General features: G+C 42.4%; 1 protein-coding gene across 1 annotated transcript; it reads left to right on the forward strand.

The window, feature by feature from the left end:
• The first annotated feature begins 15,033 nt into the window (after positions 1-15,033).
• On the forward strand, positions 15,034-16,627 carry LOC131430216 (insulin-like growth factor-binding protein complex acid labile subunit). The gene is made up of 2 exons (XM_058594970.1): positions 15,034-15,213; positions 15,277-16,627. Exons 1-2 carry the CDS (start codon positions 15,191-15,193, stop codon positions 16,322-16,324), a joined length of 1,071 nt encoding a protein of 356 aa, XP_058450953.1. The 5' UTR covers positions 15,034-15,190; the 3' UTR covers positions 16,325-16,627.
• The last annotated feature ends 1,654 nt before the right edge of the window (positions 16,628-18,281 follow it).

The raw sequence follows: 18,281 nt of genomic DNA on the forward strand, positions 1-18,281 counted from the left end.
TTTTATTTTTATTGTGTGAACGGCCGATTTCGAGGAATCACGCTTCAAAGATATGGCATGTAAATTTAAAGAGCTGTATCTCCGAAAGCGTTTGAAATTCGTCTTTGAAACTTTGCAATTACGTTCTCAAATATATCTAGCGATTGAAACAATATATAATTAATCGAATGTTTATATAGATACATCTCTTAATACTCCGCATTCCTGATACCACGATATATTTTCCAATTCGTCCAATAAATATCCGTCGCTACAAAAAATACAATTATTGTATTTTTTTGTAGCGGTAGTACTTGGAAGATAGTACTATAGAAGTGCGTGTGCATGATCTTCCCTCAAGCGTCATCGATCCTTATATTCGCAAAACTATGTCCCAGTACGGAGAGATTCTCTCCTTCGAAAAAGCAAGGTGGAAGAACCTCTTCCCTAGCTTGAAGAGAGTTATACCTTCTTATGTGATTTTCGGTCAGGATACAAGAATCCCGTGCAAATCACTTGTTACCTATGACACTGCCACAAAGGACAACAGCGCTCCCTCCACACCAACCCAAAAACCGATTTTCACAAATAAAAGGTCCTGTGGTCTCATACAAAATTCCTAAGTTTCATCCGAATCCGACTTCCAGATCCGGAAATATAGGGTAAAGTGTTTTAAAAATTTTATACCGTCACTGAAAAGGGCGAAAACCGTAAACAATCTTCTCCAATCGATAGTTTTTATCAGTAGACGGTCAAATAAAACGATTTCGATTATTCTTTCAAGGATCGAAGAAAACATAGCTATCATATATGAACGGCTGAAAGCAAAAATCGGATAACTTAATTTGGAAAACCCGTTTAAGTATTTTTGAATGCAAAAATCGGATAAAAGCATTGAGAGCAAAAACCGGACATGGATTTTGCAATGCAAGAATCGTTTAAAAACATCTTTTCTACTAGAACCGGACAAAATAACTTTGAATGCAAAAACCGGACAAAAACTTAACCGATTCTTTCAAAATAAATGTATTTATCCGGTTTTTGCATTCAAAGTTTTTACCGACTGTCACTAGGAAAGCATCGCTCTGATTGGTCAACCGATACAAAAACGAAGCTGTTGGAAGCACGCGAATCTATTAATAGAAGCGAAATTATAGCTAACTTTTCAGTCCTACGCGAAGCATGCTAGAGATAGGTTGTTGCTAGACAGCAAGACAAAAAGTTCCATAAAACGGTTTGAAGCTTTGATTGGTATGCTCTGATCTTGTGTCATGCAAGTTCGGATGAAATTCCATGTTCCATGAAATTGACAACTACCCCAGGATAAATTTTGAGTGCTTAAGATTAATTTCTAGTTTATATAAGATGAACTCGATTGATAATGAGAAAAAGTTAATCACTTCAACCGAAATCGCAGAATGGTAGAGAAACTAACCGCTATAAAAATAACTGCTTTCATACAAAACTTGAACACAAGCTTAAATATCGAAATCGCAAGTATGTGCAAAGATATAATTGCTTACATTTGTAATTTCGTCGGCTATAATACAAATCAAGACAAACGATGTTCCTAATCAAGATCAATCTAAGCAGACTCTCGTGCAATTGCGGATTCAAGAGTGTGACGATTGATTGAACTTTTTGATTGTAGATCATTAGAAATTTTGGTTGCATTGTTCCACATCAATGGCTCAAACAACCCCATAGGGCTGATCCTTGTAGTTTTTAGATCAGTTTCGTTTTCTTAGACTGACAAAAAATCCTTGTCGAGAATGAACAGAAAGATGTTTTTTGACGAATCACAATTCCGTTGCCTAAAAACGCAAACACAGTAAAAACGCAAGTAAAAATAAAACAGTTCTCGATGAATTTCAATAAAGGCTGCATTAGAAAACAATTTTTTTTCTTTTCCTCTTGTGACACGATTATAAACATTTTCATTAATTTCCCAGTATTCGATGATTCCATCTACAAAGAGTTGTGAGAAAAAAAAGTAAACAAAACGAAGCAGTCTCTCGCTAATACGGGTTTTTGAAAAATTTACCTAGGAATTTTTATCAATGTACTTTCTGTCCACAATCTCTAAAATATGTAGTTAAAATTCAGACCAATTCAGTAGCAATAAGTTTCACCAAGATTCTTACAACCATTTTATTCGAAACTTTATTTTACATGTTCGACACTTAATATTGCCGCAATTGTCAGATAATATAAAGGTTAGTGAGAAAACATATCAACATCAATACGGCGACTTTTCAAAGTATTCGATATCAACTAGTCCGCACTTAAGTAGTATTTCAAGAACAAGGCCACCGGTCCATAATCCACACCAAACAGTGACTTGTTTTGGATGCATTGGTCGCTCTTGCAATACTCCTGGCTTGTCTCCTCTACAGATGCAGAAATTTTGCTTGTTGACGTGTCCATTCAACCGCAGAAATGAGCTTCGTCGCTGAACACAATTTTCAAAAACAAAATTATTTTCCTCCAGCTTTACCAGTGCCCATTCATGATTTAATTATAGACCAAACTGGAACAACTCTGACAATGATATAAGACACGATTCACGAGTGATCTGTCAAAAACAGTGTTGCCAACATTTACTACAGTAATTGTCATGGAACATGAAGATTATTGAAAAACAATATGGTAAAAAAAATTGTGTCTAAATTGCACTCTTTATTTTGCACATACTCACATAAAGGAATTGTACCAATACTCATCTCATTAGTCGAGTCAGCATATTATTTTTCTTATTACTCGGCTTAGAATCAACGGATTACATTGTAAACGGTCGAAGTGTATTTGATTCAGTCCTAAGAAACAATATTAGGCGAAATCAATCTCCATAAGTTTATGCCCTGTCAATGTTGACATCTCAGCAAAAAAAGAAAAATATTACTGGGAAATAAAGAGAAAAATTAGCAATGTTTCTGTTAGAGTGACATGCGATTGCTATAACTATTTTCATCTTATCATTTGAGCCAACGTATTGAATAGAGATGGCATATCTCATTCTAACTGTTTCACCTTTTTTTTCTAAATATAGAAAAAGGTATAGAATAGGTATTTTCCGAGCAAATGTTATATACCATTCGATTCAGCTCGACGAACTGAGCAAATATCCGCGCGCGTGTGTGTGTGTGTTTTATACAAAGTTTTATGTCAAAATGTTTTTTGACAATATCTGTCACAATTGACCATGAAAACGGAATATGTTTTTAGACTAGATTCCGCAAGGTAATAACTATCTAATAAGCCATAGATTGTTAAAATCAATCCATTTTTAACGGAGATATTTTTGTGTACGTGACTTTTCGCCTTATTCCAGTAGTAGGAATTTTGAGCGCTGTATGATAAAGCAATGCTTGGCGGCAACGTGACTGTTACATACAATTTTTTCTAAGTACCACTAAGACAGTGCACAGTATCCTTTTTCATGAAATTTAGCCTCGGACCGATTTTAGCACGGTCCGTTTTTGGCAACATAATTGTTCGAATATGACACATGTAAACCAAATGATGGCAGCATTTTCGAGTTAAAAGCTATTCCATAATTATATTGTTTCAAACTACTTACAGCAATAAATGCTGGAAGAACATAACACACATATACCATTCGAATCAGTTCGTCGAGATCAGCAAATGCGTGTGTGACAAATAATTCCACTCAATTTTCTCGGAGATGGCTCGACTGTTTTCTACACACTCAGATTCATATGAAGTGTTATATTCCTAAACAAGGTGGTATACTCCTCGACGAAGGCTGAACCGATCAAAGATTCAAATGAAATTTAAGAACCATTCAAAATTCAAATGAATTCACACGTTGTTAGAAAAAACATCTGTCAATATAGAGAAGACATTAGTCCCTCTGCCCAAAGCGATAATTACCCACCAATCAATAATCAACGGTTCATATACAAGAGGCAATAGTGAGAAAAAGCGGTGCACTCACCATTTATGTTGTCGTCAGGTTGCCAAAGCTCGCTGCCCTCCTGGCCGTCTTGAATTCCTCCGGGGCGACGCGCGAAACCAGACCGGCGGGGAATTGCACGTTGAACCGGTTGCTCAAACCGAAAACTGTCATATTGCCTGCTCCCCGTATGACAATTGGATTTGGCACCAACTGCACATGAGCCTCTTCCCCTTCCTCCGAAAGAGACTCCACCCGATGGCGAGCATACACACACGCACTCAAACAGTCTAAATGATACTTGACACTATCATTACACTAACAACTTTCAATTTCATTAAAGCTCGCTAAACATTCTTTGGCACTAGTAACGCAACTGTCCTGAGCACTCTGTTGAACCCAACCGAACACATTGCCATCAACTTGTTTGTGGCTTAGCTGACCCGATCTGTGTGAAGCATTTTGCCACAAAGTTGGTCCAGGGTTGGCGTTATTGTTTCTACACTTGACACTGTAATTAGGTGAAAGTACGTTGTCCCGTTCCTGAGAGTCCGATGAATCGTAGTTGCTGATCGGTGTTTCGTGCCTCCTAAATGCTTGCTATTGCGTTCCAAAATGCGACGAATCTCGGCGAACGTGTTGGCATCCACACAATCGCAGCTGGTTTCGGCGCAAGCATGGTTCCGGATATCTGTGCTGTGAACAGATCTCGGTCGTGGTCGGTTCCAGCGGATATGGAAGTGGGAAAGATGATCTCCGTCCGTTCGGAACTCGCTGTCAGTCGAGTAAGTCAATCCGCAACGCTGCCGGTCGAGTCTCTCCTCGAGGGATTGTTTTAGTTTTACCTTCGCAGTCTTGGTTGATATCCTTTCTCGTGGTCGTCCGGTGTGTCTTACAAAAGAACTGACTTGTCATTTTTTTTTCTCCGTCCGGCCGGTGTATTCAAAATAATCATCTGTACCGTTTCGCTCTTCAAGCGAGTAATTTACTATTGTCTCTGTTTTAATGCAGAGTGTTTCGTACACGCTTAACACAAACCCCTTATGAACCTTAAGTTACTAACTTAACTGTAACACAACATTGCCGTTACAGAAAAATTTCTCATGAATCGGCGAAAGCTCGAATCATGAGAAATTTATGAGCCAACACCACAAAGAAGTCCCCCGGAGACTATACATCGCATTCTGAACGTGATGCTTAAGACAATCAACGCTCGTAACATGTTCCTGTACGGAACAAGCTTCACAAAACTAAATGACACAAATCCACAAATCTATACAATAACGCCAGCGAATTCTGGCTAATTCGCGATTACCGCCAACTAACTTATGGCTATTAGTCTCCGGGTAAGTCCTTATACAACAAACACGAAAGTCCTGTTGTAACGGCAGAACATTCAATAAACTCTTAACCTATTTTAGTGCTAAATAGGTTTGAATTAACAATGAAGATATAACTAAACAATGTATTTGTGATAGCTTATTGGTTTGTAACAAATGGTTGACTGTCGTAGAGGAAAAGGGGTATTTAGTCCCTCGATCGTTATGAGCCCAATGCAAGGGTTTTACCGCGCCCAGAATCGCGTTACTTTTGTACGGATTGTCATAACGACCCCTATTACAACTGTCTACCCGATCCGATTTACGAATCCTGACTGCTCTGGATCTTGCATGACGTCGACACCAATCCAGGAATGGGTAGTTTCTTCCGGTCTCGTGTTTTCGTGAAACTTTGTAGCTGGTGTAACTCATAGCTGTTTAAACGACTGTCAGTTTCTCCCGATCTGACCAAACGGCAGGCCTGTTTAGGCTTTAATACTCTCACGATATCCTTGTGTGCGGTTGTGTTTACTCCTCATGAACCAAAATTCGCAGCTTGCTAGAAACATGTGCGCTTTGCTTCGTCCTTTTGCAATTATCGTTTTTCTCGATGTTTGCTCCCATGCAATTCCACCTTGCGCCAGTTAGCTGTGTTGTTGCCATTGTCCTGGTTTGCTCGGACTGCTACTTGGTTCTTCCTTTCTCATGATTCGTAACCGATGTGTCTTTCCACAAAACTGCATCCCTCGATACGCGTTTTCTCGTTCCGCCAACGGGTTACCTGCAAAAGGCTCGTCTCGTGGTACTTGGTTGCGTTTTCTCTCGTTTCGCTAACGGACTGCCTGAAGAAGGCTTGTTTCGTGCTACTTGGTTGCGTTTTCTCTCGTTTCGCTAACGGACTGCCTGCAAAGGCTATTTTCGTCGTACTTGGGTGATTTTTGTGTACGTGGGTTGTCGACATAAATCAAGCTGTTGTTTAGCTTGAATCCGTTTTCTCGCTTAACGGTAACGTGTGGACATCCTCAGTCTTTTCTGGGAGGAAGTCCGATCCCGTCCCTGACGTCTCGACAGCAACTTGCTGCGACTGTCAGTTGTCTTGGGCCTTCCCCGACCAATCTATCCACCCTATGACTCGCTTTCCTCAATCCTATGACTTGAATTGACCAGACTCCTGAGTCTATGTTTCGACCATCCGTTTTCTCCCGTTACGGTAACGGCCGGCCTGCTGAAGGCTTTCTGGCTTCTTGAATCACTCTATGCGTTTTTCTCTCGGCTCGCTACCGGCATGCCTGCAAAGGCTCTGCTTCGCTGAATTGACGCAGGTTCCGATGTGCGTTTTTCTCACGGTCCGCTACCGGCGCGCCTGAAAAAAGGCTTTTTTGTTTCAATAATCGTACACTTGGATGCGTTTTCTCACGATACGCTAACGGTAAGCCTGGCGGGGCTTGCATTACTGCAAGTTGTCCTAACAAGGTGGGGAGGTAGTCTAACCGTTGTTGCTCGCCGCACCCTGATGAAGTGTGATTTATCCCGAACACTTGCGGTGTTTTTGGAGCTTCCAAACTCTTTGTTAACAGACTTGGCCTGCATACATAGCTGTATAAATTTCCACTAATCTGCCTTCATGTCCTTCGCGTGATACCTGCCCTTCTTTCCAGTTACTACGTCTTCTAGAATGTATAGGTTCACGCCGAGAATCTCCTTCACTATCGCCGGAACGAATTTTGGATCCAGCTTTCTGTTCACATGATCTGCCTTTGAGGAGAGTCCGAACGTTTTGCGCCACACCAAATCTCCGACTTTGAACGATATCATGCGTGTGCGGAGGTTATAACGTTGTTTTGTCCTTTCGTGGTTGTTCTTGATACGTTGCAGTACGAAGTCCTGCATGCGTTGTATGGTTGATAGTCGCAAATCCTGTGCTACTTTTGGATCGTCTGGAGTATTTAAGATCTGCTGTGTGTATAGATCTGTGTGCAGTATCAAATCTCTTCCGAAATTGGCGAAGTGTGGACTGATTCCGGTTGCTTCATGCTTTGCACTATTTACCGCGGCCGTGATGGCTGGAAGCTGACTATCCCAATCGCGATGATCTCCTTCCAGTAAGGCTCGAATACAGGTGATTAGCACGCGGTTCACACGTTCTGCATTGTTGACCATGGGACAGTAATATGCTGTCTTCATGTGTGCGATCTTGTGCTTGACAAGAAGAGATTGGAACACCGACGATTCAAACTGTTTCCCATTGTCCGACAAAACTATCCTTGGTCGCGAATACTTTAGAAAGACCTCTTGTTCTAGAAATTGTGACATCTTTGCTGCGTCTGCGGCTTTCATCGGATGTGCGATAACGTACTTTGTAATCCAGTCAACTATGACTAGCATAACTGTGTTTCCTTGTTTTGAACGTGGGAACGGACCGACGAAGTCTATGGAAATTAGTTCCCATGGTAGCTTTGCTGGTTTCAGGTTTCCCATTTGGGGCATCATCTTCCTGTTTGGCGCTTTACTTGCCTTGCACGTCTGACAGCTCCGTACGTAGTTGCTTACATCCTCTCGCATTTTCGGCCAGTGAAAATGGACTTGAATCTTCTGCAGCGTACTTCGAAATCCTAGATGCGCTGCGGTGGGGGTATCGTGATGTCTTCGCATCAGTTCATGTCGTTCTTCAACAGGCACAACCTTTTTCCATCGGTGAATTGCGTTGCCGCCTTCGTCTTTGCTCAAACAGTTTTTGTACAGCTCTCCGTTTACGAATCTGAAGTCCGGGAAGCGATTTCCTTTCTTCTGTACGCGTTCTATGAGCTGATTGAACCAATCGTCTTTGGATTTTGATCCGGTGAAGTTGACTGATGCGACGATCCGTGAAAGCGCGTCTGGTACTACGTTTATGCTTCCTTTTCTATACTTGATTTCGAAATCGAACGCATTTAACCGTAAGAGCCAACGACTCATGAGTGCCGTGGGGTTTTTCATTGAACGCAAGTAGCTAAGTGCTGCGTGGTCGCAATAAACTGTAAATTTTATTCCTTCAATGTATCCTCGGAATTTCTCGATCGCCCGTATGACCGCTAAACATTCTCGCTCCGTGACCGAGTACTTTCGTTCCGATGACGAGAGCTTCTGCGAGAAATAGCAGATTGGATGTTCTTCTCCTTCGATCTCCTGCGTTAGCACTGCTCCGATCGCCACATCGCTTGCGTCGCAAGCTATTGCGAATGGCTTCGAATAATCCGGCATGGCCAGTACTGGAGCTGATACTAAAGCGGCTTTTAGCTTGAGAAAGGCCTCGTCTGCTTGCGCGTTCCATCGAAACTTGTTCTTCGTCTTTGTGAGTTCCGTTAATGGTACAGCTAGACGTGAAAAATCCGAAATGAAACGTCGGTACCAATTGCACAAACCTAGAAACCGTTGTACCTCTTTTCTGCTTGTTGGGATGGGAAACTTCACGACACTGCTTATTTTCTCTTCGTCAACCTTCCAACCGTTTTCGTTAAGTATGTAGCCTAGATATGGTATCTCTCGACGACAGAATTTCGATTTCTCTGATGATATTGTCAAGTTTGCCTGACACAGTCGCTTCGCCACTTCTTCCAATAACTGAATGTGTTCCTCAAACGATCTTGAGCAAATAACAATGTCGTCTAAGTAATGGAATACGTACGGCTCCATGTCCGCGAATAAATGCGTCATCAACCGCGCTAACGCTTGACTTGCTGTGCAAAGTCCGAACGGCACAACCTTGAACTGGAAATGTCCTCGAGATGGAACCGTGAACGCTGTTACTGGCCTCGATTTCTCTTCTAAGGGTAACTGCCAGAATGCGTCTTTTAAATCGATCGATGAAATGTATGCACAGCCTCCTAGGTTGTTGATAATCGAGGATATTTGCGGAATCGGATAACCCTCGTTCACCATCACAGAATTCAGATGACGTGCGTCCAAACAAACTCGATATTTTCCCGTTTTCTTTTTCACGGCTACGAGTGGGTTGTTCCATGGGGAGAAGCGCGCTTCTTCGATGACGTCTAATGATAGCATCCTGTCAATCTCGCGGTTTACCTCCTCCAGCACATATGGTGACATTGGGTAATGGCGTTGCTTGCGTGGTGGTGCGTCTCCTACTTCAATACGGTGTTCATACAGTGTTGTTCTTCCCAGTTTTCCTTCCTCTGCCAACGGAAACTTCGCAATTGTTGTTTGAAGACGTCTTTGTTGGTCTCTGCTGAGAGTTTTCCTGGACTCATTCTCTTTCGCTTTCGCTTCATTTGTCTCTGCTTCAATGGTGCAACACGTTGCCTTGATTCCGAATTTGTTCCAAAAGTTCATGCCCAAAATTACGCAATCCGATATCGTCGGAACTAACAACAATTGGATGGTTTCATTGCGACCGTTGAAAACTATGGGAACACGAATGAAATGTGAGATTTTGTGTTGTGTTCCATCCGCCGTTTTGATGCCACCTTCTACTATTCCTTTGCGCAAATTCAGTTGTTCGGCGATTTCCACGTTTGTTCCTCCTAATAGTGAACAGTTTGCACCACTGTCCAAAAGCGCTGTCATTTCCTTGCCCAGGATATTAATAGTCGCATGTGGGCGGTTGTCTAATCCGGGAATGATTATTGTATTCAAAAGTCTAAAATTGGTGATGTCTGAGGGGTTCTCGACATAATGCGGAGACTCAACACCCTCTATTATAGATTCCCCGCTGTAGCGTTTCCCGCGTCAGTTCGACACGTTATACAGCTTCGCAAGGAGTATCCTTTCCGCCCGCACCTGTAGCAAAAGAGAATTGCTTGAGGTTTCGGACAATCCATGAACCGATGTCCATCTTCGTCGCAGTTCCAACAGATTAATCCATTCCGTTTCTGATCTGGAGCCACTTCTCCGCTTTCTGGTTGCACCTGTCGCTCTCGCCTAATCGACTCGTCTGAAGAGCTTTGTGTGTTTAGATGCTGGTACCTTACCGGCAGTTGATACTGACGATCTTGCTTTTGCAGCTTTTCCTGCGCAAGCCGTGGATGGATTACTGATTGCCTCGCAGCTGGTTGGTTGAGTGACGAACCTTCTGAACTCGATGATGACCTCCAAGCCGGTTTCGAGCTTCTGTTGAACATGTTCAACTTGATTGCGTTAACTTGCTCCATTAGTTGATCTATTTTCATCTGCCAGTATTCGTCTTCTCCCTCTGGTCCTTCCATTCTATCCTCCACTGATGAATCTTGTGCTCGAGAAGACATTCCTGTTGCGTTATGCTCCATCTCAATGGCATGAACTCTACCATAACGTGATTGAAACTGTGTTGGTGGCGCCGGTTTCGCTACAACCCCAGGTGTCGCGAAGCTTGGTTCTAATAGTGAACTGTGTGGAATTGGCATCCTACGTTGTCTATTGAGAAGCATCCTTGTTTCATCGAAGCTGGTGCAGATTTCTACCATTTCCTGCAACGTATGCGGCCTCGCGGCTGTTACGATCGCCGCATAATCGGCGTTCATATTCTTTTTCACGATGAAAAACTTCTCCTCTTCACTCATCGCCGGTGTCACAAAACGGAACAGTGCTGCAATATCACGATAATACTTGGCGAAAGACTCGTTCTGCCCTTGAAATCGGAAACAGGCTTCTAATCGGAGAATCTGTGCGTAACCGCTTGGTAAAAATTCCTTCCTGATCTCTTGCTTGAACGCCTCCCATGAAACTAATGATCGTTGTGCCATTGCTCGCGCATACCAATCCAATGCGTCTTCCTGCAGAAGATGTTTGATCGACGCCAACAGTGTATTGTCGTTCATTCCTTCTGATCTGGCAAACGTCTCGACTCTATCCAGAAAAATGTTCAGTGATGTCGTATCTTTTTCTCCCCGGAACTTGAATGGCCAGTTGTGTACTGCTTTCAGCATGCGCCTGTCCTCACTTCGTTCGTTGGATGGTCCCGCTTCTCGGCGTAGTAAATGATGCAACAAATCGTCCCGCAATTGGTTGTATTCTTCCCATACGTTACGTGTTCCGGTCGCCGCTCGATTGTTACCTACAGGTGTGGGATTGACACCATCATTCTGCAAATTTGAATGAAGATTTTCTCCTCTCCTGCTCGTGTTAAAAGAATCTGGAACCATCGATGAGAATTCCAGTGGTGGTGGGGTGTAGTGTGATAGCAGTAGATTGCTTCGCCTTCCGCTGCCTAATGTTGATTGCTGTCCATCAAATCCCGAGCTTAGTGATGTTTCCCCTCCGCTCTGCCTTGCTGGAGAACTGGTTGCCGGTAATGTAGAGAGTTGTCCACTGCCTTTGCTGTGCTCCCTCTCGACATCTCCTGACGAGGATCTAGCCTCCTGTCCGGGCTGCTTTTCCTTCTGATCTGGCAAACGTCTCGACTCTATCCAGAAAAATGTTCAGTGATGTCGTATCTTTTTCTCCCCGGAACTTGAATGGCCAGTTGTGTACTGCTTTCAGCATGCGCCTGTCCTCACTTCGTTCGTTGGATGGTCCCGCTTCTCGGCGTAGTAAATGATGCAACAAATCGTCCCGCAATTGGTTGTATTCTTCCCATACGTTACGTGTTCCGGTCGCCGCTCGATTGTTACCTACAGGTGTGGGATTGACACCATCATTCTGCAAATTTGAATGAAGATTTTCTCCTCTCCTGCTCGTGTTAAAAGAATCTGGAACCATCGATGAGAATTCCAGTGGTGGTGGGGTGTAGTGTGATAGCAGTAGATTGCTTCGCCTTCCGCTGCCTAATGTTGATTGCTGTCCATCAAATCCCGAGCTTAGTGATGTTTCCCCTCCGCTCTGCCTTGCTGGAGAACTGGTTGCCGGTAATGTAGAGAGTTGTCCACTGCCTTTGCTGTGCACCCTCTCGACATCTCCTGACGAGGATCTAGCCTCCTGTCCGGGCTGCTTTCCGGTCCTTTCCGGTGCCGGTTGGCGCTTATCTATCGCCACTACACTTGCTACCTCATTCACTGGATCTGTCATTACCTTTTGCACATCATCGAACAACACTTTGACAAACGATACGAGCGATTTGTGTGCTTCCACGAGAAACATCGGTGGTTTTATTATTGCCAATCTGTTTCTGTAATGTAACAGTCGCGACCGTATTTGACAGAGGTTTTGTTTGTCGGAGCTGCGAATGGCTGGCTCAACGACTTTTTGAATTTCATAGATTGCCTGCTGGCAAGCTTCTATGTTGACCATCGGACTCATTACATGATCCGAGCAGTCATGATTTATATTTTGTTTGCGGTCATCTGCTACCGCCGCCCGCAAACGTTGAACTTTTACTCTATGGGTCATTGCACCCAGATTAACCATGTGGCGTAATGCCATTTCATAGTTGATTTCCTCATCATTCAAATGAGTGAAATCCATTTTCCTTATATATTAAGTATCACGGAACCAAACCAAATCTTAAAATGCTATCACAAATCTTACGTAATCGTTAAACTAACAAATTTTGGCTCAAATACACAAATCCAAAATTTACATGTGGGATTTTTAGTTGGGCGCCAGTGTTAGAAAAAACATCTGTCAATATAGAGAAGACATTAGTCCCTCTGCCCAAAGCGATAATTACCCACCAATCAATAATCAACGGTTCATATACAAGAGGCAATAGTGAGAAAAAGCGGTGCACTCACCATTTATGTTGTCGTCAGGTTGCCAAAGCTCGCTGCCCTCCTGGCCGTCTTGAATTCCTCCGGGGCGACGCGCGAAACCAGACCGGCGGGGAATTGCACGTTGAACCGGTTGCTCAAACCGAAAACTGTCATATTGCCTGCTCCCCGTATAACAATTGGATTTGGCACCAACTGCACATGAGCCTCTTCCCCTTCCTCCGAAAGAGACTCCACCCGATGGCGAGCATACACACACGCACTCAAACAGTCTAAATGATACTTGACACTATCATTACACTAACAACTTTCAATTTCATTAAAGCTCGCTAAACATTCTTTGGCACTAGTAACGCAACTGTCCTGAGCACTCTGTTGAACCCAACCGAACACATTGCCATCAACTTGTTTGTGGCTTAGCTGACCCGATCTGTGTGAAGCATTTTGCCACAAAGTTGGTCCAGGGTTGGCGTTATTGTTTCTACACTTGACACTGTAATTAGGTGAAAGTACGTTGTCCCGTTCCTGAGAGTCCGACGAATCGTAGTTGCTGATCGGTGTTTCGTGCCTCCTAAATGCTTGCTATTGCGTTCCAAAATGCGACGAATCTCGGCGAACGTGTTGGCATCCACACAATCGCAGCTGGTTTCGGCGCAAGCATGGTTCCGGATATCTGTGCTGTGAACAGATCTCGGTCGTGGTCGGTTCCAGCGGATATGGAAGTGGGAAAGATGATCTCCGTCCGTTCGGAACTCGCTGTCAGTCGAGTAAGTCAATCCGCAACGCTGCCGGTCGAGTCTCTCCTCGAGGGATTGTTTTAGTTTTACCTTCGCAGTCTTGGTTGATATCCTTTCTCGTGGTCGTCCGGTGTGTCTTACAAAAGAACTGACTTGTCATTTTTTTTTCTCCGTCCGGCCGGTGTATTCAAAATAATCATCTGTACCGTTTCGCTCTTCAAGCGAGTAATTTACTATTGTCTCTGTTTTAATGCAGAGTGTTTCGTACACGCTTAACACAAACCCCTTATGAACCTTAAGTTACTAACTTAACTGTAACAACGTTTAGATTGAAATTCGATACGATTTGCAGTTCCGACTTTACACTGTAATGAGTGATTCAAATCTCAATTTGCAGTTTAAAAAGACGGTAATTGAAATAATGTCATGAGAACTAAAACACCGAAGAATATTTATGCAAAAAACACAAAATGCGGATCGATAAAAAAGGTGTCATCTCACTGCTAGGTGGATTAAGCACGTTTTTCTATATGAGATGAATGGTGGTGCTGGCATGATTAAGGGAGCAGCTGCCCTAGATGATCTTCACACAAAAAAAAACATGATAGCGATGCTTCATTATACATATTGGAATCTAGAACGGGTTTAAAAAGATTAATCACTTGTTTTAATTATTTCATTAAAATGGTTACAGTATTCCCGATACACTTCGTTACGTACTCACAGAGTATTTCGTGCACCTGATGTTGAGTAAATCTCATCGATTCCGTTCCCATCCGTGCACAACGTCGTGGGCGTTCTATTTTAAATTTCAAACTCATTCTTCATTCATTCCATAGCCGTTACTAGATTTATGCAACTTCTACTGACCAACGATGATCGGACAACTGAAGCGCATTAGGAAACTTTAAGCCCTTGTAAAAAAATGGTTCGTCTCAAACGGGGTTGAAATGATCTGCGGAGTTGAAGTCGTGCGCGTCATAATAGATTACCTACCCAAACGAGGGCTGCCAATGATCTTACTTTTCATGCAATTATATTCCAGTTTCGACATTTATGCGCTAGGGAAGTCAACGACTTAAGCTGAAACAATGCTCGCAAAGCTTACCTCCCCTGCGATGGCGAGCGAAGCGATTACACAGGTGTGCTAAACTGTTTGGTATTAAACCAACTCGGGATGCTGGCATAGAAACAAGAGGTATGTGAGAGCTAGGGTGTCCCGTAGAACACGATGTGATTAAAAAAAATGCTACAGTAGCGGACATTTTGGACGGCCAAACATATTTTTGGACCTCACTCAAAGTTAGTTATTAGATATTTATTCATGTATCTTTGTATCATTTTTGTTCTAAAATTAAATAATTTAGGGACACCCTAACGCAACGACAACTGGCGCACTATCGTGCTTTTCACGAGAAACGTCGATTCAGCGTCGTGACCTTAGCCGGCTCGGATGAATTTATTGAATTTTAATGCTCGTTAATAAATAGGTGAGCACTTGAAATGAGAACGAAAAATGGCAGTTTTCAGTTCCCTCGACAGATATCGATACCGAGAGGGTTCAGTTGTTTGTAAGCCGCGTTCTCTGCTAGGGGGTGTAAAAGTTGAGAAGCCAGTGAAATGAAGTGTTTAGCACTGGTTGGGTAAGTTTTTCGTTCGTAAAGAGTTTCTTAACATGATCACACTAAGACGCTTTTATTTTCTAGCATTTTCCTCATCAGTTATCAGTTTTCGGCTGGACTTTTGGTGAAACAGTACAACTGTGACAACTACATCCTTTCCTGGTGTCAACTGCACAATGTTACGGTCCAATCGGATCGGGATCTTCTTTCGGTTGCGTTTCCTAAGGCGCAACAAGTTGGATTTCTCAATGGTTCGATTCCACATTTCTCACATCTCATGAACTTGAGTTTGTTCAAAGCCGGAGTTCTACGACTCTTCGCCCGCGGAACTATAATTCATCGACTTACTCTACCCAACACAATCGAGCAACTGTACTTTCGAGACAACGGCATATACGTCGTAGACATTGACTCAAAAGCAACGTACAGCATGAAGTTTTTGAGAATCCATGTGAATAAACTGCGGGATGTGTCGAACTTCAAGCAGCTGCGGAACCTTGTGGAACTGAATCTCTGTGATAATATAATCGAACAAGTGTCTTTTGACACATTCGCTGAAATGTCTAACCTCAAACAGTTGCTGCTCTGTGGGAACCGTATCAAAACTATCGACGCTAGCATGAACATTTACCTACCTAACCTCTATCATCTCGATCTGTCCAGTAATTTTCTGTTCAATCGAACTTCTCTGGACCGGTGGCAGTTCCCTCGATTGGGAAACTTTTCGCTCCGGGACAATCTGCTTACCAGTCTCGATGTTCGAATCATCGCACAGCGCTTCCGTGCGCTTCAAATCTTGGATGTCGAGCATAACTCGTTGGATTGCGACACCTACCGGCAGCTGTTGGAGGTAGTTCAGCAGCGTAAAATCATCTACAACGTCGATAAGCGAGCTTGCAGCACCACTCCAACAACGGTGGTGACACGCTCGGTATGGGAAACCGAACACGACAACGAATTTGTTAGCGATCAGCAACAGGAGATTAGACAGCTGAAGGAGCGCATCTATCAGCAGGCGAAAGTCATCAACAACCAGCGCTCTGAAATCGATCAACTGAGGGCCAACCTCAGCACGCTGATGGAACAGTTTGATCTCGTAGTTGGACCGCTGCGAGCTAATGATCCGTTTTGAGCGGCGTTTTCAATGTGTGTGTCTGTGTAAAAGTGCATTTAATAGTATTCATTCCAGAACAATGTTCACGTGTTTTTTTTCAGTCAGTATTTAACAATATTTACATTATTTGAAATTAAATACACTTTTGTGTAATGGAACCGATAAATTTGTTTGTTCAAGTTGAATGTTTGTTACTTAAGTGCAATTAACATTTCTAAGCTAAAAATTTGTTGCCCATACTCTTATGGATTTTTGCCATTTATGAGTTAGCTTGATGAATAATGTCTATTTTTACTATACCTTGATTAATTGCAAATATAAGTGAGGGTTAATTAAATAATATGTGAAAATATATCTAGTCGCCTCTGTTCCTTATGGAAAGTATTCGCATAACACTCCCATATATTGAAAACACATGAATCATCGTCATACATTAGTAGTACTAATTTGGTCAATTCTCTCAATTGGCATTGAGAATCAGACACAAAATCTCGGGTAACTTCTACAGATAGTGAATTTATATTTTGGGAGTACAAATTAAATCGGTCCGTTTTCAAAAGATGGGTCTGGCTGTTATGAATATTGAACAGTAATAACTGATGTCGATATTTTCAAGAGGTTAAGCATCTGTCAATAATATTCAGTTCATGCTTCGAGTTTTTCTTTAAAAACCTTGTTTTTCACTGTTTTAATTATGAGCAATTTTGTGTTAACTAAGCAACATTTGCGGCAAGTTTTAGTGTTCTGTTTTACTTGGAAGAATAGTGCAGCTTAAGCGCATCAAATACTAGAGTTCTCAACAAAAATATACACGGTTCGAAACTATTCACGTCTTTTCTGTAACAGGCCCGGGACCTTTTATTCCATACTACATGGAGCTTCCAAAAACAGAAACAAAGGCTAAAAGTCTACAACAATTGACAACAGTTTGCGTTAACGTTTAAAGTAAAATCAATTAGGATATATTGCCTGCTGCCAAGTAGCATTTTTCTGAAGAAACTTTAGAAAATTTCTCCGAGGCCCGGAGGGCCGAATGACATATACCAATCGATTCAGCTCGACAAACTGAGCAAATGTCCGTGTGTGTGTGTGTGTGTGTGTGTGTGTGTGTGTGTGTGTGTGTGTGTGTGTGTGTGTGTGTGTGTGTGTGTGTGTGTGTGTGTGTGTGTGTGTGTGTGTGTGTGTGTGTGTGTGTGTGTGTGTGTGTGTGTGTGTGTGTGTGTGTGTGTGTCTTTTTATGTGTGTGTGTCTTTATGTGTGTTGTCAACTAAGAGATCGAGATCTCAGAGATGGCTGGACCGATTTTGATCAACTAGTCGCAAATGAAAGGTCTCCCCGTCTCCCAAAACGCTATTGAATGGTTTTGAGATCGGATGTTTACTTTTTAAGTTATACGAAGTTTTATGTCAAAATTTTCAGTTTTTTGACAGTATCTGTCACAATTGACCTTGAAAACAGAATATGTTTTCAGACTTAGATTCCGCACGGTAATAGCTATCCAACAAGCCATAGATTGTTAAAATCCGTCCATTTTTAACGGTGATATCAAAATTTTTGTGTTAACGACTTTTTCCCCTATTCCAGCAGTAGAAGTTTTGAGCGCTGTATGACAAAGAAATGCTTGGGAGCAACGGAAAACACGATTTTTTATACTGTTACATACAATTGTTTCTAAGTACCAAAAAGACTGTGTACAGCATCCTTTTTCATGACAATTTGCCTTGGACCGATTTTAGCACGGTTCGTTTTTGGCAACATAATCGTTCGAATATGGCATATGTAAACCAGATGATATCAGCATTTTCTAGTTTGAAAGTAATTCCATAATTATATTGGTTTCAATTACTTACAGCAATAAAAGCTGGAAGAACATAACTTCCATATACCATACGACTCAGTTCGTCGAGATCAGCAAATGCGTGTGTGACAAATAATTTCACTCAATTTTCTCGGAGATGGCTAAACCGTTTTCTAC

Source organism: Malaya genurostris, chromosome 2 (assembly GCF_030247185.1).
Source record: "Malaya genurostris strain Urasoe2022 chromosome 2, Malgen_1.1, whole genome shotgun sequence".
Classification (NCBI taxonomy): Eukaryota; Metazoa; Arthropoda; class Insecta; order Diptera; family Culicidae; genus Malaya; species Malaya genurostris.